This window comes from Halichoeres trimaculatus, unplaced genomic scaffold (genome assembly GCF_033239565.1).
Source record: "Halichoeres trimaculatus isolate MK-OKI-2021-1 unplaced genomic scaffold, fHalTri1.1 fHalTri1_scaffold_3, whole genome shotgun sequence".
NCBI classification, from domain to species: Eukaryota; Metazoa; Chordata; class Actinopteri; order Labriformes; family Labridae; genus Halichoeres; species Halichoeres trimaculatus.
The window spans coordinates 16,614,052-16,642,019 of NW_027437181.1; the positions used below are offsets into that span (position 1 = coordinate 16,614,052).

General features: G+C 39.9%; 1 protein-coding gene across 1 annotated transcript; it reads left to right on the forward strand.

The window, feature by feature from the left end:
- The first annotated feature begins 766 nt into the window (after positions 1-766).
- On the forward strand, positions 767-27,804 carry lgr4 (leucine-rich repeat containing G protein-coupled receptor 4). Its single transcript, XM_074665832.1, has 18 exons — positions 767-1,499; positions 9,899-9,970; positions 14,226-14,297; positions 15,202-15,273; positions 17,324-17,539; positions 18,941-19,012; positions 20,233-20,301; positions 20,706-20,777; positions 21,012-21,083; positions 21,169-21,237; positions 21,317-21,388; positions 21,650-21,715; positions 21,884-21,955; positions 22,065-22,136; positions 22,230-22,355; positions 23,277-23,374; positions 23,561-23,614; positions 23,739-27,804. The coding sequence occupies exons 1-18, from the start codon at positions 1,318-1,320 to the stop codon at positions 25,142-25,144; spliced, it is 2,934 nt and encodes a 977-aa protein (XP_074521933.1). The 5' UTR covers positions 767-1,317; the 3' UTR covers positions 25,145-27,804.
- Positions 27,805-27,968: the final 164 nt, after the last annotated feature.

Consider the following 27,968-nt stretch of genomic DNA (forward strand, 5'->3'; position numbering starts at 1 on the left):
AATTATATCAAAGTTTAAAGCCACCTTGAGGTATTTTGAGTTGAATTTGTTTTGATTTTGAACCCCGCTGGACATGGTGGTACCCTTGAGCTTGGGATGCTGATTGTTCCATACATGTGTAAGCAGTGTTTTGTGATGAAAAATGCTAACCTGCTGTTGTTGCAAACATCAAACATGTCACTTAGACTACTGTTTATGTTTGCAGTGACATAACTGTTTTTTGTTAGAGTGCTGCCAACAGTTTTGTCTGGCTGGAAGCATTGTGAAGCGACATTCAAAAGTCCTTGTTGGAAACAAACTACCACATCCCTGCCCTCCTTTGCTTCTGTAGCTTATAAAAGTTCAATATTTCAATTTCAGTCTGTTTCATAACTTGCTAAAAAAGTTCCCAAGGAAGCTTTAACCAATATCACTTCTATTCACAAGGTTGGAGGACATAAAATAAAAAGTGAATGCTGTTGTCACGTTCCACAATGAGGTATCAAGTAGCACTGCAGGTACAAAGAGACCAATCTGAACCTTTATAAATGTGCTCAACTGCATTCCTTTACTACTGCAGCAGCATGGTTAGTTTTGGTTTTATAAGGAGCAAGGTAATAATTATCCACACTTGTGTCAACATTTTTTACCTGACTTGTTTTGTAACCCAGTCTGTGGTGAGTGTACAGAGGTTGGCTCTCTGGCGCTGTGGTGCAGGTTTCAGTGCTGCACAGGCCGGGCCCAGTGCCGCAGGTTGTCCGGTAGGGTGCCTGCCGAGCTACAAGCAGCATGCTGTTGATGTCAGGAGCAGAGAGAGAGGAGGGGAACGTGAGGAATGGCTGAAAACTGACGGTGATATCCTGTTATAGGAAACAAATCAGAACTGAAGACCTCACCGTCTCTGTATCAGCCCGTAAGCGTCGTAAAAAGAAACAGGCATTGCTCGTTGTTGTTGTGTGTGTGGTTGTTTAATGGGACAACGAAAACGCAAAAAAACGCAAGGTAGGCTACTGCTCCTGACGCCACCAGACCTGCTACTTTATTTTCATGGACTAATACGACACACGAGTGTTGAGAAATGTTTCACAGTGAGGTAGTACGATCGTCTTGGAAGATAATGTTTGTTTTTTAACATTAGCAGACCATTAGCATTGATATTTGTCCGTCGGGCGCGCGAATGAACGTACAATTTTGTTACGAAAAGCGACGGGTTGGCTTTATCTCTTCATGCCTCAACCGACCAACCACATGAGAAGACGACGTCCGGAATAGGTTTAACCGCAAAATAAGCCCCCCGCCTCGTCTTTATCGCACACATCTGAATCGAGGAGTGGGAAAATGCGTGTGGACTTGTTTTGGATGTGTTTGTGGTGTTTCCTTCGACCCGGTGCCACCGGTCAGGGGCAGTCGGCGGCCGTTTGTTCACCCTCATGCAGCTGTGATGAAGATGGGGGTGCAGACTGCTCCGGCAGAGGGCTGACCACCGTCCCAGCCGGGCTCAGTGCTTTTACCTACTACCTGTAAGTACTAACCAACATCATGTGAAATGCAACCTCAAGCCATGCTTGTCCACTCATAAAAGCCACTCTGCAAAGGCCCAAGTATGGGGCATTGGTGTGTTTGCATCTCAAGTAAATATTTGATATACAATACCATGGGGCCAAGTTTTCACAAATGGCTCACTCCAGACAAATGTCTAAATGAAGATGTGAGGTAGATTCCTGTTCACTTGGTCATTACTTTGTCAGGACTGGCAGTCTCTTAAGTTAAAGCTTGACAACTTGACTCTAACTTTCTGTTGCAGTTCAAAGTCAAGTCTCTTCCCTTCTACTCAGGTACTAGTTAAAAAGTGTGGTACACATCATTTTTAACTTAATCAGCCTGATGGTGTCAGAACATAGTTTAAAGGAAAAAAAACAACGTTTTCAAAGTCTAAAATTACATCCATAAAGTCTTTATTTGTCAAAATCACAAGAATTATAATATATCCAGATAATTTTCATAATCAGAAGTTGAATTAAAAACGTTTTGACTATTTTTTCATAATATAACACTGATTAATAGTTGAACTAGTTTGTTATTAAATCCATAGTTGACAAACTGTTGTTAGACTGTTTCAATTCCATGTGAAACACTATTGCATCAATTCAAATATTCCGCTTTTTCATAATGAAGGATTAAGGATTATGTTGTATTTAACTTTTTACGCATTCACCAACATTGGTCTGCAGAGTATGTGTTGGTCAGTGATCTTCATTTTGAGGTTTTAATCCCTCACATGTGCAGGTTTAGATCTTTGCCATGAAGGATATTACAGTAAGTGTTTGACACTTTTTCCACTAGTTGTCATCTCAGACTTGTGTGGAACAAATATTACAAATGCCTTCTGCCTTATTTGAAATGAAGACATTAAATGGGAGTAACTCTTATCAAAATAGTTTCCCATGTCCTTTTGATATTGGTATTCTTAACAGTTTTAGTGCATGTGTCCTGTCTTTTCAGGACTGAGTTTGGTTCCCTCCATAGACTGTTTGAGGGGCTTATGACAACTCACTTCAAAGAATCATTTTACTCTGACAAAATCTGAAATTTATCTGCTAACTTAAGTTGTCACTTGTGTCCTAAATATACTTTTTTTAAAGCAAAGTCATGCTGCTAAATAACAGGTATACATTTTGTTTATTAAGAGTTGGTAAGGAAGTGCAACAAGCCCAAAAACTAAGTAATGAACATGTTGAGGTAACGTATCCTGATTTAATTAAGGCAGGCGAAGGTTGTAGCCAAAAGTTCCTGATTCCTAATGCAGTGTGTTGAGTTGAAAAAAAAAAAGGTTACATTATCACATTCTGTCCACAAATCAGACTGAGGGTGTAACTCTTGCTTCAGGTGAGGACACCAGGTTGGGTTAGATCTTTACACTGTGGTTCAGTTACAGTTGATGATTGCCCCATGAAGAAACTCCTTAGTTTCTTTCACAACCTACAGGTTAATCATAAACTCCAGTAACCACCTCGGCGACAGCATTGAAAACAGCAATTTATTGTGAGCTTTTGTAATTACAGTGCACCTTTGGAAGAGGAAAATAAAGAATAATGAGTTTGAGTTTACACAGGCTCTTACAACACAACCTGTGTTTCACTCTCATTCGGCTAAAAGTTTAAATGTGCCTTCTTGTTTGTTGAAACTGTTTTTCAACTCTGAGAAATTTGAGAATAGAGACCTGAGCTTACAAGAACCTGTAGTGCCTCTTCAAATCCCTATTGTTAAGAAAGTGTTGGGTAAGGAAAACGGAGGAAGTAGGTTCATATACTAAGCTGTCAAGACATGTCACACTATGTGGATTGCTCACAGCTGAAACAGAAAGCATACCTTTTAAACGCTGGGAAAAATAATCAAATTCATTACATGCTATGAACCTCTACCCTCAATCACAACATGAAGCAATGTTTTTACAGAATGATATCGTGGCCAGTACTGCCACTTTGTTTTCTTATATACAGCAAAAATGAGGGAAAAGAAATGTTGTTTTCATGATTGTGCTATCTTCTTCCCACTGTTTGCTCTGTACAGGGTTATCTAAACGCACTGTGACAGCTTTTAAACACTAAACTGCCTAATGTATTCACTTCAAACTCCTAAAAGTATGTGAAAGGTTGCTTGTCCCTCTCTCTGTCCTGCTCTCATTTGTTCTCCTGGTCTCTTGAACTTAAGTTGTCCTCTCCCACTCCCTCCGTCTTTTGTATGTGGAGCACTGGGGTTAGGGATCATGATGGATTAGTGAGACATATTGCAGCTGCAAGGGCTCCGTCTTCTCGGGGCTAATGCACTCACAATAGAGTGCTGATGTGTAAAGGAAAAATGTCACATGTGCGTTTTGTCACTGCAGCATTTCTACTTTACTTGTGCAGAATTGATGGCAAGTTATTAAATCTTAAAAGGCAATATAATAACATAAAGACACTGAAAGAAATTAAATGTAATCAGTGGCAACAGACAGGAATGTACATTCAAAGATACAAATTAAATACATCCGCATGCAGCAGCAGAAAGAGGGAATTTCAAGGGAGTGTTTTATAATTGTAGCAGTGCCCAAAGGTCACGAGAGTGTCATTTCTTTCTATTGTCTATCCACCTTATCTAGCTACTGTTAATTTACTTCAGAAATAAGTAATGTCGATGGAAGGCCAAACATCTTACCATAAATCATACGACAACGTTGGAGTGGACTCTCACCTACAGCCCACTGGGGCTTGAGTTTGGCATCTGTAGTGGAAACAGCCCTGTCACAGAAAAACAGATGAGAAAAAAGAGGAGGCCCCTCAGCCAGTAACAAAGCAAACACTCCTTCAGATGGTATGTAGTTTACCTGTCACTGAGCCCTGTATAGGTGTTTGGTATAGCTTCTGTAGTTTTTGTGTATATTAAGGGACCAAGAAGGGGGTTATTGCAGCTCACATCTCAGTTGTGTTAGGTTCTTTCATAGCATGGACAAGGTTGAGACTTAGGGAAGAGGGAGGGGCGGCGTCAGGGGTCTCGCACTCTGCTGGTGGAGCTTGCCTGCTTCATCATTGGTGCCCTCAATCCATTTTTAACTGAATGATACTTTTGTTCTTGGTCAGCAGAGGTGAAAGGAGCCAGTCAGTAGTTCTCAGTCCCAAACAGGATGACTTGTGGATGGGAGAATATTAATGCTCACTGCCCCCCTCTTTAAGACCCCGACCTGCACTATACACCTATTGCCATCCTCCCAGCGTTTTTTAACTGTTAACCAGTGTAAGTTTTTCTTAATCTTGTGTCTGCTTTTGCAGTATAGAAAAACTACTGACGGATGAGGGCTGTGGAAGTAGCCACTTTTTTAAGTTGTTCATATAGCTTGTCTTTTCTATGTTAAGTGATATAAGTAAGCTAAGTTTTAGCTTGATTTCTGGAAAGGTAAGACTGATACCTGTTGGGACTCTGAGTATGGAGCTTTTAAGGAGGGTTCAAAGCAGTTTATTATATATATTTATATCAAAGGTCCCATATTATGCTCCCTTTCTGCAGTTTAATATGGATCATTGATGTCTTCATGAAATGGTAATAACATGTTTTGGTCCAAAAAGCCAATAAATCAAGTACAGCAGCATTGTTTCCAGGCTCTCATAGCCCCTTTGTTCAGAACGCTCTGATTTAGTGGGCGTGACCTTCATATGTAAATGAGCCACCGCTGATACCGGCCCACTCTTCCACGTCACTGAGAGCGGCGCCATGAGCTTCAAGTGCACAATGTTTAGAAAACAGCGATGCTTGTTTACCGTAACATTACAGGCTAAAACAACAGGCTAACTGCAGCTAAAGTTAGCATCCTGAAGCTAACATAGAGACAGGGGGGACACTTAGAAAAAGCTCTTACATTTGCTCCACAGCACACAGCATTTAAAATACTCACATTTCCAGGGTCCGAGGTTTGTTGGCCCATGGTTGGAAATGCACCTGGATTCAGGACCAGTCTATTCGCTAGCCCTCTGTTGTACTGTTCAAAGTTGGAAAAGCAATCAGCCGTGAAGTGATACACATGCACAGTTTTACTGAGTGTAGCTGACACATTTCCTTGATAAATGAACTCTAGCCACTTAGTCTTGTCTTCTTCTGAGATGGGAAGCTTGTGCATAGAACTATGTCCCTGTTTACAGCCAAAAACAAAGCAGTGATGGCAATGGTGGCTGCTGGAGCAGCATCGGGGACGGGAGTGGGCAGGGAGGGGGTTCGGGGGTATCTGCTACGGTGGAGCAATCAGGTCAGACTTGCTCCTGATTAGTCAAAAAAGGGAATTGCTGACGTCAGGAAATCCCCCAAATCCAGGATTTTACATTCACGAGCACTACTAAGTACAGGTTTTGTCATTAAATATCACATTTTGTGGGCTGAGAGGAAAGATAAAGACCCACAAATTTCACTAAAAGACTTAATAAAGGGATTTTTGCACAATATGGGACCTTTAACATAAGAGCTTATGAAAGAATGGTAAACAGAATTCTTTCCTACTACCTGGTAGCTGGCATTTATCACAGACATGAGTATTATATTTTTTTGGAGCAAAGTTTTCTTCCTGCATTTATTTCCAGCCATATATCCCTGTTGATCAAATCATCATTTGTTACTTGGTCATGGTCCAAGTCACTTTGGACATGGCATGGCACTTTTGTCAATTTATCAAAAACAAATCATAAACTGTAAGAGAATTTTTGTGTTTTATTTTGAACTCAATAGCAGAGTGACTGTGCTGTTTTTGTTAGAAATGATCCGTCACTGTTGATTGAAATTTTATGTATCAAAAGTAGTGGTATTGGTACTCGGTTTCAGTGAGTACTCAAGAGGGAGCACTGGTACTGGTATTGGTCTGAAAAAAAAAGTGGTATCACACATCCCTAGTTGGCACACATACTTACCTTACCTTTTTAGCTTGGCTCATCTGGCTAGCATGCTTCTGCTAATAGAAAGCTACTGGTGCACTTCCAAAACCTTTGACATAAAGTTTGAGTTCCAAGATGTCTGCACCATAAAAGCCACTTGTAGATGTAAATAAGCCACTGAGATGCTGGCTGTGGCACATAAAATCCCAAATCCTACGTTCAAGAGTTTGGGACAGTGTTCTGTTACACCCCTACACATTCAAAAACTTAACCATGTTAGACAATTTTTATGGGATTTTAATTCATGTTAACTCTTGTTTACTCAACAGTCCAAAAACAATGCATGATACATAAAAGATCCCAATTTCCTCATGAAGTTAATGATACTATATGAAGTGCATCGTGATAGTCTCATTGATTTTGAGCACTCAAACGATATATTGTTGCAGGCAGCTCCCACTTTTGTCCCTATCCCTACACATTCCTTTTTAACGACTGTGAGCTTCAGAGCTTCGATGGGCAATGAAAAACTGAGTAAATTGAGATATAACTACATTTTCATTCCGAGTCAGAATACCTTAAAGCTGCTTTGAAAGCTTCATCTGGCAGCCTGCTCCAGGGACCTTACTGTCATTATACATCAATATCCCACAAACTGTGACAGAAACCTGAATACCAAGTTGTGTCATATTGTCTCTGTGAGTGACATTCGACGGCTCATGTTGATTTGCATTTTTTTCTGTTACATCTCTCTGTTCCACTGCAGGGCTTATGGAACGGCAGATAAATACAGAAAAGGGGCTTCAGCTTTGTGCTGCATTAGCAGTTAAAGTTGGAGAAACTGAACTAGTTATGTTTATGACTGGCAACAACTGGATGTGTTTTTGTATGATTTATGGTGTGAAAATGATATTTGTTGAATTTTTTTTCATTGTTATAGCATTAACTGACTGCAAAGTTGATAGTATCATTCATCAGTGTGTTGTCTGGAGTTACTGTAATCTAAATTTTGCATGAGTTATTATTTTGACAAGATAGTGTTACTAACTACCAATTCATTGCATTCAGGAGTAATCAGGACAAAAGACACCAGTCACTTCTTTTTTATGTTTGAATGTTTAAATGTACTTTTAAATGATAAATAGGGAATCTGGGAAAAAGCTTGACAAGTGTGTCCATCACATTTTCAACAGTATGTGTGATATTCTTCAAGGGCAGCTTGCAGACTTTTGGAAAGCTATGCAACGACTGGCCTGAAGTGTTTAAAAATAATGCTGGTAGGGATGGGTACCGAATTAGGTACTTTTATAGGTACTGACCAAATTCTGTTAAAAGTACCTGGTACCGATTCACATGAAATCAAAAGGTTCCATGCTTAGATACCTAAATGCATCCTTGTGACTGTGAGGGAGTAAAAAAGAAGGCTTTTCCATGCTGGACATGAACACAGCATTGCAAGGTTATGTATTGAAGAATAAATATGTTAAATTGAAAAATCTATGCATGTATTTTATTATAACTGTTATTATGCTTTACCACATAAACACAAAAAAGTACCAAAATTTGGTACTGTTGAGTACCGCTACCGATTGCCAGGAACTGGGCATCGGTACCGTATTGTTTCAAATGTGAAAGGTACCCATCCCTAAATGCTGCAGTCAATTGTAGTGACTGAAACCAAAAAACTCATTTCAGTCATTTATTTTTTAGTTTGGAAGTTATGGGCACAAACTTAGATTTTAATTTTTGGAAAAGTTAAATCTTGACTTTAGGAATGAACTCATTCAGCCATCATTCCTTTTCTTAGCAAGTCTGCTACTTTTCTCAGATCCGCTGCTTCTTCCTAAAAAAATGAAGCAAAACAACACATGGGATAGAAATTTATTGATACCTGTTTGTCGAAGCATTTAGGCTTGTCACCATTTATCACAGCTGCATTTTTAGTGTCTTCTTCAATCTATCTTAGCAAGGACAGGCCAGGACCTTGATGAGTAAAGCAGCCAGACACAGAGGGAGGGAGGAAGTGTGATAGAAGCATACAAGCTTCCCATACTCCTTAGCACTGCATGTGGTTCAAACCAGCCAACAGTCTGTGCAAGATTTAGTCAAAATGTGGTTAAGGATGTATCCATCTGACCACCTGTGGAGGCAGATCTGCAGAACACCACCAGAGATGTTGTCTGGCAATGAAAGAGCGATCAAGAGTGGGTGGATGTTGATGGAAGTGTTGTTGTAGCAGCACAGTCTAAATGGTAATTGGATAAGCAGGTAAGGGGAGATGGGACCCAGGTTGCAGGGATGATGAGGGTTCTGTCAGGGCCCGCCTTTTAAGGCTTCTGTGCGTCTGTGTGTTTGTGAGTGTCTGTGTGTGTATTTGGGACTGCAGAGGAAGGGCAATATGATCCTTGTAGGATTCAGGGGCCCACACACAGGGTCCTACAGAGATCTGGCAGTGAAATTCAAGATGGCCAGTTGGAGAGTGAAAAGGGAGAGAGGGGGGACAGGGGGTCGCTTCATTTGTGAATCCCGGATGTTTTTTCAATCTTGATCCTGGCATCTCTTAGGTTTTTCTTTGAAGCATGTTAGTGGGCTCCTTATCTAGATTAGGGATCAGAGCTCTTTAAGTCTATTCAGTAGACCTCAGATATTGTCCCCTCTTTTACTGTGACAAGCCCTTATTTTTGTAAAGTCAGTTGATTTCACTTCAGGGCTTGCCTACTGTTAAAGTCTTTCAGCAGTAGGGATAACCATATCAGTTTGTTTATGTTTTTGATCAGCATGATGAAGCTGTAAACACATTTACTCGTATTAGCTTTGGTGGGGAAGCAAATCAAGTCCTGTGTGCATATTTTTCATGCTGCTACATGCCTATCTTTACTTGTAGTTGGTTTGAAAAATGAAGATCCCTAAGGCTAAAGAGAAGGGCTTTTTCCAAGGCTTTTTTCTTGAGGTTACACTCGTGCAGACGCAGTCATAGACATGAAACTGCCATAAGAGATGGATGTGACAGTTACCCCATTGTTTTTTGCAGAGAGTTTGAATTCAGAACAAAAAACGTCATTATTGCTTTAGCTTGAATGTTTCATTTTGCCTATATGATTTCGTTAATACGTAATGACAGTGGTTAGTGCTATTGCCTCACAGCAAGAAGGTTCCTGATTTAAATCCTTGATCAGACAGAGGCCGTATTGTGTGGGGTTTCTGTTCTCCTTGTGTGTTCATGATTCTCTCCTGGTACTTAGGAACCATCTCACAGTTTAAAGATATGCTCATCTGGTAAAATGGTGACTCTAAATCAGCAAACAGTGTGAGTGTTTGTGTGTGAATGGTTGTTTGGCACACCCTTCGATGAACTGGAAACCAAATAATGGATGGAGATTTAATTTTTTAAATTAGAATATTTTGAACAAATTACTTTAAAACACTGTACATTAATATGTCTGCAACCAACTCTCTAATTGTAAGGTTAGGATATCTGACTCTCTCCTGTAACTTTGTTTAAAGAGATTTTATTTTTATTTTCACAGTGACCTGAGCATGAACAACATCACTGAGCTTCCAGCCAATGTCTTCAAGAACTTCCCCTATCTGGAGGAACTGTGAGTACATGCCCAGCTTTTTTTTCTACTTAATTATGTATTTACTCTGTGCAATGTTGACATGAGGGCTGGGCTTCATGATATGCACCTGGGTGTTTGAGTTAGTACTGCAAAACACACAACAGAGGTGCGCACAACATGCCCTTCTCCACAGCTGAAGAAGATAAGCTCAGCATTACATGAGGTCACAAATCACTCACCATTCATGAATTGAACTGGGGCAGTTATAAAAGGTGCACTAAAGCTAAATGAAAAAGGTGAGGTGTGACAACATGTATTGAAGCAACAGTCACATGACATCCTGTGAGGATTTTTGCTTTTAAGGGATTATCAGGGTGGCAACAGCACATCTATGCTCTGGGGCTTTTGTTGAGTGGCATACATCTAATCTTGGTGGGTGTTTGTTTTTTCTTCACTCTTTAAATACTCTGCTGTCTGGCTCGGCGCTGCTGAGGAGTCCAAGATAAAATCTGTCTACCTTATATCAGGTAACATGCAGCCCTGAGAAAACAAAATGACCATTGAGTGAATACACTCCAGCGGTTCCAGCTCCACTTAGCCTCTGTGGTCATGTTTTTTTAGCTCCGGGGCATCTTTCAGCCGGCCGCGTCTTCACCCTCTTCTTTTCCATACACCACTCCAATCTGCTTTGTCAAAAAAGGCAATTTACTTTTCATCACATTGTGTGGAGGAATGCAAGACAGGAAGGAAGAGGGCAAAACAATAGTTTCCACGGCAACAAGATTAAAAACCCACCCAGCCTCACTTCAAGGTTTTAAATCACCATAATGGATGGACTGTCAGTGGGATGTATGTTTTTTTGACAGAAGGTGTTTTGATTGACATTCACTCATAGTTCATGTGTGCTTGTTTAACCTTTTCTTCTGAGAGCAAATCTGCAGGCTTGTCTCGAACTTTAGTGGATGGCTTTTTTGCTGTAGGGCTGCAGCAGTGTCAGTGAACCAGAGCGTGGGCCCTGAGGGCTAAGACAGCAAGAGAGAGAGTCGACAGAGAAAGAGATCAGGGAGAGACAAGTGAGCGGGCCATCTCCATGCAGGACAGGAGCGGAGACGAGGGAGGAATATTCCCTCCTTCGCAGTCACGCAATCTCCTCTGCTTGCTTTTCTCTCCTGCCAAAGGCACCACAAAGCTCTGCAGAGGTGATGACAGGTCCTTTCTGTCTTCTTTGCAGTTTGTTTATATTCCTGAAAATAAGTTGTGACCGATAGGCACTCTTTATAACTACCCTGAGTTGTGGTAATGACAGCTGGGTCAGTGTGTTGATGTCTATATTTTGCATTCTGTTGACAGAATGGTTTCTGAGAAAAACATAATTTGTATGGTTGTTGTGTCTGGTTGTTGGGATAAGATTATTACGATTATTATTGTTGTAGTGTAGACTGTATTTTGATTTCTTATAATTTTGTGAATAATTATTCAACGGCAAGCTAGTGTTCTCTGTTTAGTGTTTTATAGAGATAAATAGGCTTCAAAGTAAAGACGTAGTTCACATCATCAACAGCTAAGTTCATATGAAAAGTAATGTGTTAATGGACTCAACTGCTAGATTACACAACTGTAGCGGTAGTTCATACTAAATGTCACCATTGGTGTTGGCATCACTGACTTTTGCTCCTTTGACACATGCAGACTGGAAGAACTAATCCTGAGAGTTGCAGTCAAAGGAACATGTAACATTGATCAGACAAGTATTGATTTTGTTACCAAAGGTCCTGAATCTATTTAAAGTTCTATTTCAAGGTGAAGATCATTCATAACTGTAGCATAAATATTAGTTATTACTAATTATTCAAACTGAAACCAACATCGCTGTATAGTAGAATGCAATTTTCACAATGCAAAGGCTGCAATTAAAAAAAACAAGTTTAGTGTACACAGACCTTGAGGGAATAAAGTAAGTTGTACTCATTCGTCCTTAAAGCCAGCAAAAGTCAATATGCAGCTTTTTCAAGCATCAATTCATCTCATTTCATCACAACATCTGGCCTACGGGAAAGAATTGTTTATATGTTGACAGCATCCTTTGCCATGTTGGTCATACTATAGAATGATTTATTGCTTGTGTTAAGTGAATAATGCAGAAGACCCCCCCCCCCAAAAAATAAATAAATAAATAAATAATAAAAAAATGCATGCTAAATTACAATCACTATATTGGACCAAAAAAATTAAGATAAGATTATTTTCCAAAATCGTTCAGACCTAATAAATATTTCCTCTGCAAGCATGACATTTGAGTTTAAGTTGCATGCTTGTGATAGCTACCAATACCAGCCAGGTGATACAGAAAGGTGTGTATTGTACATGTGCGAGCATGTTGCAGAGGAAAGCTGCTTGTTTTGGTTTTCCCTCAGTCATTTCCCAAACAGAAAATCAAACTGTATTGTTAGAGCAGCATTTGGGGCCCAAAAGATCTCTGCCTGAAAGGAAGTCAGCAGATCATGTTTGTGGCCATTAAGCGTTGTCAGAGTGCACTGCAGGGCTCTTTGTGAATTTGTTTTTGACAAAATTAGACCTGTGGGAGTGGTGTTGCACAAGGAGAGGATTTAGCCTTTTCTCAATGAGATTTAGCACATTCTTCCATCCTCGTTAAAGCCTAGGGGGAACATGTAATGAATTGGCTAAAGAATGGGAGAGGAGGAGAAGTTCTTTATGTTGTGATACCTGAGGGATATGTGGATGATTTGTCAGACCCTGTTTGAATTTGCTTTTTAGCAGCTCATGACAGTGACTGCAGGTTGTGGGATGTGTGAGTTCTGTTGGAGTTAAGTCTTGTTGAATCAGACTCATTGGTCACTATCTGTTGGAATTCACCAAGAATGACTCAACAGCTTCAGACACGATTCGTGTCATTTTTTGTTTGTAGGCGTCCGTATGCGTGTGACAGCTTGTAAAGTAGTCACGGCTGTAATTGAGGATCTGGAAATAAAGTCCTTAGAGGTGGATTTGACAAACTTTAGCTCACTCAGGACATTGATGAGTTGATCTGATGTGAAAAGTAGCAACCTGAACTGATGACTTCCTGTAAGGCATGCAGGATGTCTCATTGTAATTTGACAGCTTTAAACAGTAAATGTGGTCCTGACCCTATAGTTGGCTGATATTTGGAGTCAAAGTGGGTCAAAGGCTGTGGATAAGGCTACTGACACAAGACATGCTGTACATTGCATATTATTGCATTAATAAAGGACTTTGTTCAGGGTTACACAGGGTTTCAGTTGTAGTTTAATTTTAACAAACAGTGATGTGCTTTTTATTCGCATGGTACATCTATGAAACTGGTGAGGTAACAAGTCCTCTGTTTTTGTTCTTCACATTTCACATTATGAAAAGGAAAACTTATGCTTTCGTGGGAGGGGGGAATGTTTGTTGGAGTGTTGAATTTGGCCCACAGGCCACTATTTGCATAGCACTGGCACACAGTATACTTAAGGAACAGGCTATGCAGTAACTGTGCTTACAGTTATTCAGACCTGTCAATTTACCATTAAGCAGAATGGATGACTTCACTTGTTTAGGGACATTTATTAAATACAAATGAAAGACCAGTTTTGAGCCTACGTGAAGGTTGAACACAGTCAGCCTCCATTCCCAGGCTCACACCCAGCAGCTCTTATTGCAGGGAACTCTGCATTGCCTGACTCAAGTTGCAGAGTGATAAATCTGTCGCTAATCTCTTAGGCCAGATAGTATACTCATGCTGTGTCGCAGTCAGCATGTCCCATGCTTATTTACACCCTATTTCCTGCACTTCCTGTTCCCAACAGGAAAGGGAGGTGTCCCCTCAGCTGAAAGTAATCCATGCAGGGAGTGATGCAGCTCCTTGGGGATAAATGCTCTAAGGATGTTTCAAGGCAATACAACTTGTATCATCCTTAAATGAGTGAATTATTCTTTCATTCTACATGATTCAGTGATTGTTGTGAGGCTCAGGAAGGGATCTAAGTAGGGGATATCTAGGAACAGTTCTAATCTCTTGTGGGTGTCAGACGAAGTGACAACAGACCATGGCACAGACACATGTCTTTGACACCCTCAGCCCCGTGTTCAGCCTCAGTCCTGGAATCTAATCTGCTGAGGGACTGGGTGTGAAGAAGTTCTCAGCACCATGCATTCCTTCATCAGAAATTATATATTCTCATTTTTTCCCGTGTGTTCCTGCTGAGTGCAAATTTCTCCTTAATCTCATAAACATTTATGAAAATTTCAAATCCTGACTATTCTATTCCCACAGACGACTGGCAGGGAATGACCTGTCATTCATCCACCCTGAAGCCCTGTCTGGACTGCATCAGCTCAAAGTCCTGTAAGCATACACCCCCCACTGCCACCATCACCACCACCTACAGCACATGCACACACACACACACACACACACTCTCATGGTTGTAACTGAGTGAAGTTTTCCACACTCTGGGGGAAAGAATAAATATTGCATTTCACAGTAACAGTATTGTGTTATAATTTTCTTTGTCACATTAACAATTGTCATAAAATTAACATACTCTTAGAAAAAGACTAAGTGAAAGTTTCCATTTCTTCCAAGGCACTATAGAAAACTGTAGCAGGAAATTTGATGCAAACCCATTGTAGGAACTTAAAAAAACACTTATTTCTTGGAAACACCTGGGGTGCTTTCACTGATGGAAACATATTGACTGACATACAAAGCACTGCATGGTTGATTCTGCACTGGGCCAAAAGTTCAAAGTCCTGTTGATCTACGGTTGAATCGTAGGTTCCAGGTGCAAAAACTGAGTGCTGTTTTTACAGATTACTTGCTAATACTTCCCGGGCGGAAGCATTTTGAGACTATGCACATTAAATCAACTTATTTAAGCATCAACTCTTATTAGAATTATCATAATTATTTATTATTATTATTATTATTATTATTAATATTATTTATTTAGAATTTTTTAATACAATTTTGCCAGGACTTAGTAGGAGACATCTCTGTTGTCTATTGATTCCTTTTTTTAAATAGTAGACAGATTCATCCGGAAAATTCCATGGAGCAGGACTGAAAGAAAATCCGTTTATCCAAATTCCTAAAAACCAACACTACTTGAATGAGACCTTTCAGATTTTACAGTCCCCATTAAATATATCTTAACATGCGCGGAATCCGAAAACATTTGTTTTTGGATTTCATGTGAAAGAGGATATTTTTGCAGGGTTGATTTGAAGTGATCATGTTGCTGTTTCAGGATGCTCCAGAATAATCAGCTGAAGACTGTGCCGAGTCAGGCCCTGAAAAACCTTCAACTTCTCCAGTCCCTGTAAGTCGGATTTGCCTTCACACAAATATATGCACATCAGAAAAGCTGTATAGTATCAAATTCTGAGTGGACCTTTTGTACTGGGTTTACTTAATTCAGGAATCACTTTGTTTAAAACTAGAGCTCAGTTGTTCAAATCATCTCACTAGTCAGACATATTCTAGGATTGGTGCGGTTCATATTCACTGTCACAGAAATTGCCTTGAGGGTATAAGGAACTATTTTGAAAAAGCAGTTTGTATTATGCAAAGGTCTGCTTCGACTCTATGATGGTAAAAATGTCCAAGTTAATGACAGATTTCTTTAAAAGTTTCCGTCTACTAGAATGTTTTTTCCTCCTGAATTCCTGGACAGGAAGATACACCGCTGTCATCAGTGATGTAGTCAAAAAAAAGCACTGCAGTATATTTACACAGCCCTCTATCCAGAGAGGAATTCATTATGTTTGTGCTGAACTAACAATCCATACAGAAGGCAGTTAATCACTAAGATGATTCAAAAAGCATCCACAACTAGTCAAAAGACAAAAAATAAGGTTAACAGTGATTCTCTGTGTTACAGCTTTCTCAGTGTGATTAAAGGATGAACGCTTTTGTGTATGAACTAAATAAAAAGGTTCATACGAGAAATACCAAAAGTTATTTTTTAGGGGTTTTAAATGTTGAGCTCCATGTGGATCCTCACCTGGCACCCCAGCTCTTGGTGGAAAAAATAAAGACATTAAAAAGTAATACTACTGTAGGACATTATTAAAGTGAGAGTCTGTTTTCATTTATTTGTTTTTCTTTGTTTTCTGTGCCTATTACTGTCACCCTTCCCACAATTCCCTGATTTACCTACTTCTTTAGTCTCAGCATTTTTTTTTACACATGTGTATATCATGTATATCAGTTTCATTAGACCATTACATGTACACATCTCTATTTGTGCCACCTTCCTCTACTACTCTGCCTTTCAGTATGTCGGGGACTAATGGAGGAATGAGTCCAGCTGGAGAGCTGTGCTGAAAATCCAGCTTTCAGCTATTATCACCCCTCTGTATCCCACCCATTGTCCCTTGCTTCCCCTCTTTTTTTCCTGCCCCTCTTCTTTCTTTTTAGCAGATGTCTTTTCTCCGTGAGGGTTTTAAGGTCTGTAGCTGAAGTAATATGCTTTGGCAGAGCTGGGACTTGGTTTGTATAAAGCCTTAGAGAGCTAAATGTCAATCAAGACTGTTTTTCTTCTAGCCCAGACACTTGAGGAATTTTGAGGGAGGGCGAGACACTCAGTGAGGGAGGATAGCTGGAGAAAACAGAGAAGTGATGGTGGAAAGAACACTTGCGCATTCATGATTTTTCTTGTTTGAAAAAAAAAAAAATCCTTTTTACTAACAGACTATTGGCACAATTACCACAACTCCATCAGTTTGAAGTTTCACTACTTTAAATATTACTTTCAGTAATTATTACCATCTTGAAGAAGTCAAAAATTGGATTGTCTAAAAACCTTCTGCACTAAACATGAAAGTTTTGCTCTGTCAGATTGATTATTAGAATGGGAGTTGTAACTCGATTGACACTAATGTCATCCTCATTGATTAAATGTTAATTAAAATTATGAAGTGCACATTCCATGTAAGTAATAAGGAGCTTGCCCAAGTGGAGGATTTTAGGTTTCTTAGTTTTTCCCAACTGTAGATTGTATAAGAAATAGAGGACCACTGCAGTAGTTTGTAATAATAGAATCATGTACAGGACGATCCATGAGTGGAGCTGCAGGGACAAGACCTTTAATATTAGATTCAGGCCTGATATCTTCTCTCAGTGCTTTGAAGGAGGCAGGTTGATCAAATATATGTTTGTGTGTGGCTATATGCTTTAAAAAAACAACAACAAAAAAACTGGATGTATATGACACAAGAATTGTTTTTATTGGTGACAAGAGGCACTTCTTGTTTTGCTTTGTCTGCCTTCTATTTGATACTCTTGGCACTTTTTAATGCTTCTGTCATCTTCAGTTATTATATTGATGTAATTATCCCATGCCTTTTTTGTGCTTTTCTCTCCTGCAGACGCCTGGATGCAAACCACATAACCACAGTACCAGATGATAGTTTTGAGGGCCTGCAGCAGCTGCGCCACCTCTGGTTAGATGATAACAACCTGACTGAGGTCCCCATCAGTTCCCTGAGACACCAAGCAAATCTTCTGGCCCTTACTTTGGCACTCAACCGCATCTCGTACATACCAGACAACTCCTTTGCAAACCTCACCAGTCTAGTTGTCCTGTAAGTTATATTTAGCTGTTATTCTATCTTTAGTTTTGTTAAAGATTTGCAATTACAAATGTATGTAGATAATTGACTTATTCAGTGGTATGACCACTGAGCTTTGTGCGCTGTTCTTTTTTTCAGGTTGAAACAAAATATTAGTTGTCACTGTTAACAAATACAGTAAGGTTTGTAACAGCACTGCTAAAAACAAATAAATGCACTGAGAATGACTTTGAATCCAGGTCATGAAGCTGGATTTATTCTTATAATAGAATTATTCAGGCTTAGGAACGGTGGCTTTTTTACGAGGCGTTTGATGAGAAGCAAATTAAAAGGTACGGTGCTTATGTTTATCAGATTCAGAGTCCTTTGGGTGAAATTCTCAGAAGAGTTAGACTAATTCAGCTTGCTATCCTCTTAGACACACACTAAATAACTCAGCAGGAACAACCTGCTGGTATACTTTTTAAAAGTTAATTAACCAGACGTGCTGACTGACTGAGACATTCTCCTGTTTACTGAAATGACCTGAGGGAGGAGCAGGAGAAGTGACAGTCAGTGTGTGTTAAGTAGAAGAGGATATATCTCAAGTTGAAGGAAAACACATTTTTGCTGTGTGACTTCAGTTAGAGCTAAATGGGCCTCAAGTTGTTGAACCTTCCCATATTGCTAATAGACTTTAAAATGATGTTCAAGAATTTTCTGATAACTTCTTTTCTGATACACCAATTTAAAATACTTAATCCATCTGTCTAAACATCCATCCAGTCAGTGAAATGTGCCTGACAAGCAGTTGCTTAGAAAGGTGTAATTCCTTTTTCATTTCTCTTCTACATTAGTCTGTCACCACAAATCGATGCAAAGCACCTCTCCTCCTGCCCTGCTCTGCATCAGATCCCAAACACAAACATTCTGTTGTATTTGTTTCCACATCTTACAGTAAATAAGTCAACGAGATGGGTCGCGGCTCATATCCCGCTTTGCTTTTACATACAGGCAACACTATCCTGTTTTTAAATGCATGATGGGAAATACTTGAACGTTTCATGAGAGGAGCTTTTACAAATATGTGGTGCATTACAAATCTGGAGGATTGTTCTAAACATAGATTTTTTTTCTCTGCTCACATAAACAACCACACACACGTACACACACACACTGAGTGGTACTACTGCAGGGTTAGTATAAACATATAAGAATAAACAGGAAAGAAAGACCTTAAATCTATTAGGCCAGGGAAGCCGTCTGCATATACACAGATGGCACAGAAATCTGGTTCACAAATGTACTTTGTTAGTTAAGAAATATTCGTCGAACCTTCTTGAAGACTAGAATGAAAGCTATGATTCATTTCAAAGATAACTTTTTTATCTGCCATGGTATGAGATTCTCACAGATGTATGTTTGCTTTTCCAGGCATCTCCATAACAACAGAATTAAGGAGATAGGAGACAACTGCTTTGCCGGCCTTTTAAACCTGGAGACGCTGTAAGTGCTCAGTCATACAGTAGTTGACTTGTGTGTAAATGTGTATATGTGCGTCTCGGTTTGAGTGTGTTTGTGTGTGCTAACAGCTCCCCCACCCACCTCTGCTCCGGTCCTCCAGACATCATTGTGTCAGCTTCCGCCTTTAATTGCTCTAGGATAAATAGAGCAAAGTACACGATGCTTATCAAGTCTTCCCTCCCACTGTTCACTTCCTCCTGCCACACAGCCATGAAAAATCTTTTCGTGACAGACGTACCTAATGGCATAATACCACTGTACAAAACACTGAGCTCAAAACAAGACGTATGCCTTTATTAAATCTCAAAAGGACATGGCTTCCTGTGCTTGAGCATGGCAGGATAAAAAAAGAGTTCAACAGTTCATTGAAACAGCAGAATCATGATCCTTTAATCCAACAGAAAAAACTTCACAGTCAATGAAAAAACTCTATCTTACTATCTGCTGGTCTGCTGTTTAGTTTCCTTTTTTGTTAATCTTCGTCTAATTGATCAACAGAGTTGAATATTATTCATGTTACAGCCTCATTAATCATTTGATTTATCAAGCCAAAATGCTGAACACTTGCCCACAATTTGCAGTTTAATTTTGAAACAGAGTATTGGTTCTGTCATATCCCTGCAAAATGAAATTATTTAGGTGTCAGCGGTTGGCCCAAACACTAACATTAGGATGGGCTCTCAGGAAGTTCTCACTGTATTGAAATTAAATACACTCCATTTTTAATTCAGCCCTTTCCAAAACATCATCAACACACTGAACTTGAGCAAAGATCATTAACTGCAGTGTTAGCTTTGTTTTGCAGTTTCAGACTGTTCAGTGTGTGGAAGATGAAGCTTTATCTGAATGCACAGTGGGATTTTTCATTAGCTTCCTGCAAATAGGGAAGAGTGAACTTAGACTCTATTATTGTGATCATGAAGTTATGCTTTATATTGGCATTTTTTACTTGATATTATCTAACTAATTATTTAGCATTTATTTTTTTTGCTGACAGGATGTTTTGTTTAAGGTGATGAAATTGCTAGGTATCCTGTTATTAAGTAGTAATTGAAGTGTTGACTACAGATGTTTAGAAATTCATATTATGAATAGTTAATACTTATGTGTCATTAATATGTTTGCTTTAAAAGGATGGATTTGTTATACCACAATGAAAGAAAAAGCACCAACTTCCTGTTTGTTTCTCTGTCCCATCTCAGAGATCTTAACTTCAACAACCTGATGGTTTTTCCCAAAGCGATTCAGGCCCTGCCCAAACTCAAAGAACTGTGAGTATATCTTCACCCTGCACCAATACTATGCGGAAATAATCTAAACTGAGGTTTTTGTTTTTTTAATATGACTCCAAGACGACAGATAACTGAGAAAGTAACTGATGTAAACATTATGAGAAGTTTGGTGCACATTAATTAAACATGCAGTTGTAGCCTTGTCTTACTTTTTTTTGGTTAGTTTTGAGTCATCTACAAAATATCAGTTTGTGTAGTTTAAAGTTTAACTTTTCCACACCATCTGGCATTTCTGTGGGCTGTTTTATAAGCAAAAGTATAATTATTCACAAAGGATATCTACCTTTTTTTGCTACATTTTAGCATTTGTTCTAACCCTAACCCTCTTGCTTACACATCTAACAAAGTGTCTTTCCTCTGTCTATCTGACTTTTTGTCTCCAGTGGGTTTCACAGCAATGATATTGCTTCCATACCTGAAGGAGCCTTCCACAACAACCCCCTGCTGAAAACCATGTAAAGTCCAGCCACCCCACTGATTCACTCAGAAACAAAAATATCACACAAATGACTAAAATCAGCAAATATACTAGCATACAAAAGATACTGTTAGCCTTTTCACAAGTAGATACAGTAGTTCTGTGTGCTGATATGAGGCTTCAGTGGAGGAGTGTCCAGAAGATGGTGCCATTCTCGCATAGTAAATGATTTTGGTTTGAACTCTTCCCCTCTGCTTCTCTGCCCTCCCAGACATCTGTATGACAACCCTCTGTCCTTTGTGGGTGCTTCAGCTTTCCAGAATCTGTCTGACCTGCACTCCCTGTAAGTCTCACTGTTTTATTTAAATTGTAATATCTTTGAAGTTTATGTCAGTGGTTTAACTTTCAGTACCATGTGTGTTTCTTAGAATGCTGCGAGGGGTCGGCATGATGCAGGACTTCCCCATCTTGACATTGACTAATAACCTTGAGAGCCTGTGAGTGAATGTGGATTCATCATCTGCTCCTGTCTATGTGTTTGTTTAGGAAGTGACTGAGTGTGCTTTTCATTTTCAGGACCCTGACAGGAACAAAGATATCGTCCATCCCTGCTGATCTTTGTGAAGATCTCAAGTTGCTTCGAACACTGTAAGACATGTTTCCTGCCAACTGAAGTCATGCTCAAATAACAAATGTAACAATACATGCTGAAGAGTTATTGCTAATTAGAAACCTCTTTGGACAGAAGGATGGCTGGTGAATAAAATATGGTTAACGCTGTGAAATATTGAACGTGAAATTCTGTCCATGCTGAAGTGTGACAGTAGAGAATAAAGGGAATTGTTGTAGGCTAATGTTATAAAATGCCTCTGTTTAGTAAATATTGAAGCTGTTTGTTTCATCCTTCAGAGATCTATCCTACAATGAGATCAGGGAGCTACCTTCCCTCTTGGGCTGTGCACGACTGCAGGAGATGTGAGTGTGTAACATCAAAATGTTTGTTCATAAATCAAGTCAGATATGCTAGATGCAGCTTAAAAGACATATAGACATTGAGGATGTATATGAATAGATCATTTATGTGATAAAAAGTAAATATTTACTCACTCTTAACTTGTTTAATGTATGTTTTTCAACCTATAGAAGCTTTCAGCACAACCGTATTGAACAGATTGACAGGGACACTTTCCAAGGCCTCTCTGCTCTTCGATTACTGTAAGTGCTCTCAGTCACACACATTCAGTCTTGCTCTAAATATTAAATACAACAAATGCTGGAAGCCTTGAGTTGGAGCATGTAAATTCATTGCATTGTCATTACACAGAGACCTGAGCAGAAATGAAATCCGTGTTATCCACAGAGATGCTTTTCTCACCCTCAGCGCACTCACTAATCTGTGAGTATGACCTCTGAGTTGTGTACTGCCTTTTACCATGAACTTCACTGTCAATCGAGCATTTTCTTTAAAACGATGTTCTTCTGTTTTCAGAGACCTGAGTATGAACTCTCTGACTATGATTCCAACCACTGGACTCAGTGCACTCAGTCAGTTGAAACTCTCAGGAAACCCGCAGATGAAAAACGTGCTGACCGGAAACAACCTGCCAAAACTCAGGTGAGGAAGTACTTTTTTGTCTGCTGTCATATTTAATTAGATCAAGCAGCAGGGGGAAGGTGTGGAAATTGTTCTGTTTGTAGATCTGAAACGTGGTTGAATACTATCCCCACCTCTTCATCTTTGTTCAAGTCACTTTTGTCAGGTCTCTACTGTGAAAAAAATATAGATTTAATAAGCCATTTACATAAATTCATAGAAAATCTAGATGTACTCCAAGGAACTCTCAAAGGCATTTGAACTATTGATATGGGGTTGGAGAACTATGACTGTCCAAAAAGCACCTTCCACTTTCACCTTTGAAGCCATGAAGTGCAATTTCCTCTATGTTTTTGAGTTCATGTAATTTGTTCAAGAATTTAAACAAAAGGGAATTTCAAAGACACCCCTTTGCCTTTTTTTTACAATAGAGATAGCTAACGCACATTGTAAATTATTTCTCATCTTCTCGTCTAAATCTCTTAAACAGAAGCGTATGTCACAGGGAATACAAACTCGAAAATTTAAGATCATAATTATGTTTATTGTTTGCAAATAATTGAAAAAACACAGGAGACAAAGAAGTCACAATAACTTATAGGCAAACAAAATAAGTTGGTATCCAAAAAAACTGCATTGTTTTCTCTGTCTCTTGTGATTAGAAGTACGTGGCAGACTGGCAAAATTACAAACACAATTTCAGTTTTTCACTCAGTGTGATGAGAAAATCAGTTGTATCTGTTTTCTCATCAGTTCTCAGAACACTATGGAAACTTCCAAATATTATTTTAGACAAACACACAAGGGTCTAATATTTCAAACAAATGCAGCATTTTCACCCCCCCAGTATGGAATTGAGATTATGAACCATCTGTGTTATCAACACAGGACTTCAGCAGGATGTTTGCAGCTTTTCCAAACTGTTAACCCTTGTTTTTTTAGGTCCATCTCGGTCCCTTATGCTTATCAGTGCTGCGCATTTGTTGGGTGTGATTCAATGATGAGTTCCTCAGAAGAAACTGATGTAAAGAAATCCACAGGTAAAACAAATATGTCATTCTTTTTTTTTTTTTTAAAGCCAACCTTTACTGATTTTATTTATTTATATTTTTTTAAAACCTAAACCTGATCTGAGGGTCTTTTGAAAGCCCCCTACTGTTTATTCCAAGATTAATGTTTTTATAATTTATATCTTTCTCTTTTATTGTTAATTACTTTTATTTTAGGTGGGGAGGATGTTGAAAGACTCTCAATGATTATGCATTGCTCCCCCTCACCAGGTAAGGATCAAACACACCTTCAGATCTTTAAATGGTCGAGTGACTTTAGCCGTTATTGATTTAGATGTTTTAAATTTTGCATTCAATATTTACTCCTAAACAAGCTCATTGATTCTGTCTCCAGGAGCCTTCAAGCCATGTGAACACCTGCTGGGTAACTGGATGATTCGCCTGACCGTCTGGTTCATCTGCCTGGTGTCTCTGGTCTTTAACAGCCTTGTGCTGGTGGTCACCTTCTCCCCCTCTCATCAAGCTGCCGGTCACTCCCATTCCTTCAGCCCACCTCTCTCTCCAGCCCGGCTGCTGATGGGGCTCCTGGCTTTGGCCAATCTGCTGACCGGCCTGTATGTCGGCGTGCTAACTGTACTCGATATTGCTACCTGGGGCTCTTTCGCTGAGTTTGGAGTGTGGTGGGAGATGGGGCCTGGCTGTCGGATCACAGGAGCTTTAGCCATCTTCTCCTCAGAGTGGGCAGTTCTACTGCTGTCACTGGCTGCAGTGGAGCGCAGCGTGGCTGTGAGGACGATACTCAGGAAAGCAATGTCAACTAGGAGGAATGGGGGCAGCCAACGTGGATGCTGGAGAGGAGACCAGCGCTTCAGCCTGGCTGCAGGACTGCTGGGGCTGCTGGCTGCTGCTGGAGCCTGCCTGGCTCTCCTGACCTCCAGTAACCAGTCCACTTCTCCTCTCTGTCTGCCGCTCGCTGGGGGTGAGAGTCCAGCCCTGAGTGTTACAGTCGCCCTTGTGCTGCTCAATGCTTTGGCGTACCTGTTCACTGCAGCTGTGTACACACAGCTTTACTGCCACCTGGGCAGGATGGAGCTGGTGGATCCAGAGCAGACAGGCGCTCTGCGTCATGTAGCCTGGCTCATCTTCACCAACTGCATCTTCTTCTGCCCTGTGGCAGCTTTCTCCTTCGCTCCTCTTCTGACTGGCTACACAGCAGGAGGCCCAGAGATCGCCAAGTCCGTCACCCTCATTTTCTTCCCGCTGCCTGCGTGCCTCAACCCAGTGCTGTATGTGTTCTTCAGCCCTGCTTTCAGGGAGGACTGGCTTAGACTACGTGGACGTGGAGGTTTGAGCAGGGAAATAAAGGCTGGTGCTGAAAGTCACAGAGATGATGGCAGTGGAGGGTCAGAGCTCACGGATGGGGGCTCCTCCTCACACCTGGGCTTTGACTGCGGGATGTACACGCAGCTTTGTGGAGAAACAGTCATATGTGAGCAGTGTGAAGCAGCACTGCATGCCAAAACCTGCTCCTCCCCTTCGTCCTCTTCAGTCTGTAGACACTTGGTGAAGTCTCACAGCTGTCCCACCCTCCTGGCCGGAGCTGCTCTGTGCCAGCGCACTGAGGGGTTTTGGGCAGACAGCGGTACACCCTCCGCTCAGTCTGAATACGCAGACGAAGGAGACTCGTTTGTGTCGGACAGTTCAGACCAGGTTCAGGCCTGTGGCAGAGCCTGCTTCTGTCAGAGCAGAGGACTCCCCCTGGTACACTACTCATACAACATACCTCGAGTCAAAGACTAAGGACGCAGCACAGCGCCATTTGTGAATGAATCTTGATGCTACGAGAGTATCCAACTGTTTTTATATCAGACAGGGTGAATGTGCCAGTCACCCTGCTGTTCAGACGATTCAGAGAGCACTTATGTTTGTATTTACTGCATCAACAGAGATACAACAAATCATTAAAGGGAACTCAATATGCTGTTCAAACTTAGAGACCATTTCCAAGTGATCTGGAGTTAGCACATCATGCTACAAACTGGTCTATAAAGGATCTTGCAGAGAGAAAATTTGCCACCAGTGCCTGCCTTTAGCTTTGGAAAGGATATCACAATGTTGTGAGCCACAGTGTCTATATTGTGATTTCCCTGTTTTAACTGATCTCATAAGCTTTAATTTGTAATTATGATGCATTATTTTCATTCTCTAACTTTCCCCACAGCATCTGTTGGTTTTATACTCTGATTTTCCTTTTTTAACATAATGTAGCACATGAAATAATCACCCTCGACTGTTCTGTGTGAATGTAACTTTCAGGTGGAGGAGGGATATTTTCTAACCACAGCAAACTTCTTCCCTGCCAGCAGCATGTGATCTTTATCTACCATGTGAGAATGGTTTGAGTAAATGCCGGTCTGTTGGAAGCACTTCTGTGCTTTAAGACTAAGAATGTGATCAAAGTAGCAGATTTCACTGTTTAGCAGAAGCTATGCTCGGTGGTGGTGGAAAATCTTTATTTATTGTTGGAGCTGCAGGAGCGCAGACGATTTCAAGTGTGACAGGTGGCCTTTTGAATGATCAACATAAATGATAACCAAAACATTGACAGTTCTCTAATGTAATGGTACACACAGGTTTAAATCATCCAGTCTGTTAGTTGGAGGATGAATTCAGTGGTTTTTCAATCTGGGCCTTGTTATATGTTTTTGACGGCTTTCTTTTAATTAACTGAAATTGGCAAAAGGAATGATGTTTGACTCATTGCTGAGTTAAAAACGAGGCTTAAACTTGAAAATTAGAGACCTATGTGAATGGAAACTAAACATTCAGAATACTCATATTTTGTTATCTTTGGAAAGAAGCGCAGTAACACTCGTCACAGTTCTGACTTCCTCATTGGATACTGTAACCAGTTGCTGCTCAGCTCAGCTTGGCTCAGTGTTTGGAAGGTGAGGAAACCTGCGAACCTGTCGAGTCTTTGAATAATAATAATAATGTTTCAGTGAGAAGTATGTTGCCTTTTGACAGAGCCAGACAGTTTATTTTATTTTATACCATAACCCTGATTCTTTGCACAGCCAAAACAAGCTAAGCTAACCTCCTGCTGGCTGTAGCTCTATATTTAGCGTTCAGGGAAAAGCTCATTTATTATCTTACTCTGGAATTCTTTTCCAAAATATCTCACTCAACTCTAGGACTTATGAGAAGACTGATAGTTGCGCGTGTTTCTATTAGATTTACAACTTATCTTTAAACATAATTTAGCTCTTGAGCAACAAGTTAAACACACAAATACCGTCCAAGTTAAACACCTGAATGTAATCCCAGTCTTCCACGTTTTCCAACATGACTTGAACGTAGCACAAGACTGGCAGCCAGCTGAGTCAACAAAAAGTGAATGTGTGTTGCCAAAAAAGCATGAAATGGACTATTGTAGAGGAAAGGTAAGTAATTATTATTCTGCCCTAGATTTTCAACAAGAAAAAACTGCTTTTATTTAAAGGATTATTTGTTCAGGTTTTTTCTCACTGACTGAGAGGTCATACTGAAGAGGCTGGTGAAAGTCAGAGCAGAACAAACTGGCGTCATGGTACAAAAACAGAAAATAAGGCCCACACTGAAAATAAGAGGAGTTGTCTTTAATTCCTTTCCTCCTGTGTATTTCCAACACTGTATGTTCCTTTCAGTCTGTATAACTCAGATCATTATTGTATTTTAGAAATACATTCATGTCGATCTGTTTTCACCCTGAGAGCTGGGCTGAGTGAGACTGTGTGTGACGAGGGATTGACTGATGTTTGGTGTGATGGAGCATGACTGTACACATTAAGCTGGAGACACCCTTAGAGCATGTATCCACAAGTGCATGTCATGTGAGTGCTCAGGAATTTAGCCAGCGTAGGGAAAAGTTTTCTGCCACCAACAAGACATTCATGTCTGCTTATAATGCAACATCAAACTTTAACCTGTTCATTTTTTTTCTTTTTGAAATTGTTCCGACTGGGTGTGTAAACTCTTGCACCAACCAAAATGTCCACTGATTGTTTTGAGATGTCCATTCTGGTAATTATGTACAAAACTTTTTATTAGTTTGGTTGTTGGTTTTTGTATTTTTATGTAAATTATTTGAAAAGAAAAAAGTAATCAAGAATGGGATGCTAACTAAGGAAGCTACCTCCTCTACTGTAGTGGCTGCCAGCAGTGCTTTGTAAAAGAAACGTCTGTTTTTCTTGCTGTTATTCTTTGTTTGCCTAATGGGCTTTACGTTGACTCGTGTTGTACATCATCATTTTAGATACGTACAAATTGTGGGAGGAATCTATGTACTGTATACTGTGATTTTTTTTTTAACCAAACTATAAACTATTACATTTTGTTTTATTTTTTTATAGATACAACCTGTCAGAATAATACAGATTATTATTAAGTGAATCTCACGTCAGTGCAAATTAAAAAACTATTTGTAGTTTGTTCATGTGAGATCTTCCCAAGTTGGTTTATTGGAAAAAAATGATTCTTTTAATTGTGAATGAATAAATTTGGAATGGACTTTTCCCTTAGTGTTTGAATCTTACTCTGAACTGGAAAACAGGTGGTCTCATCTGGACCAGAGAATCTGGGAAAA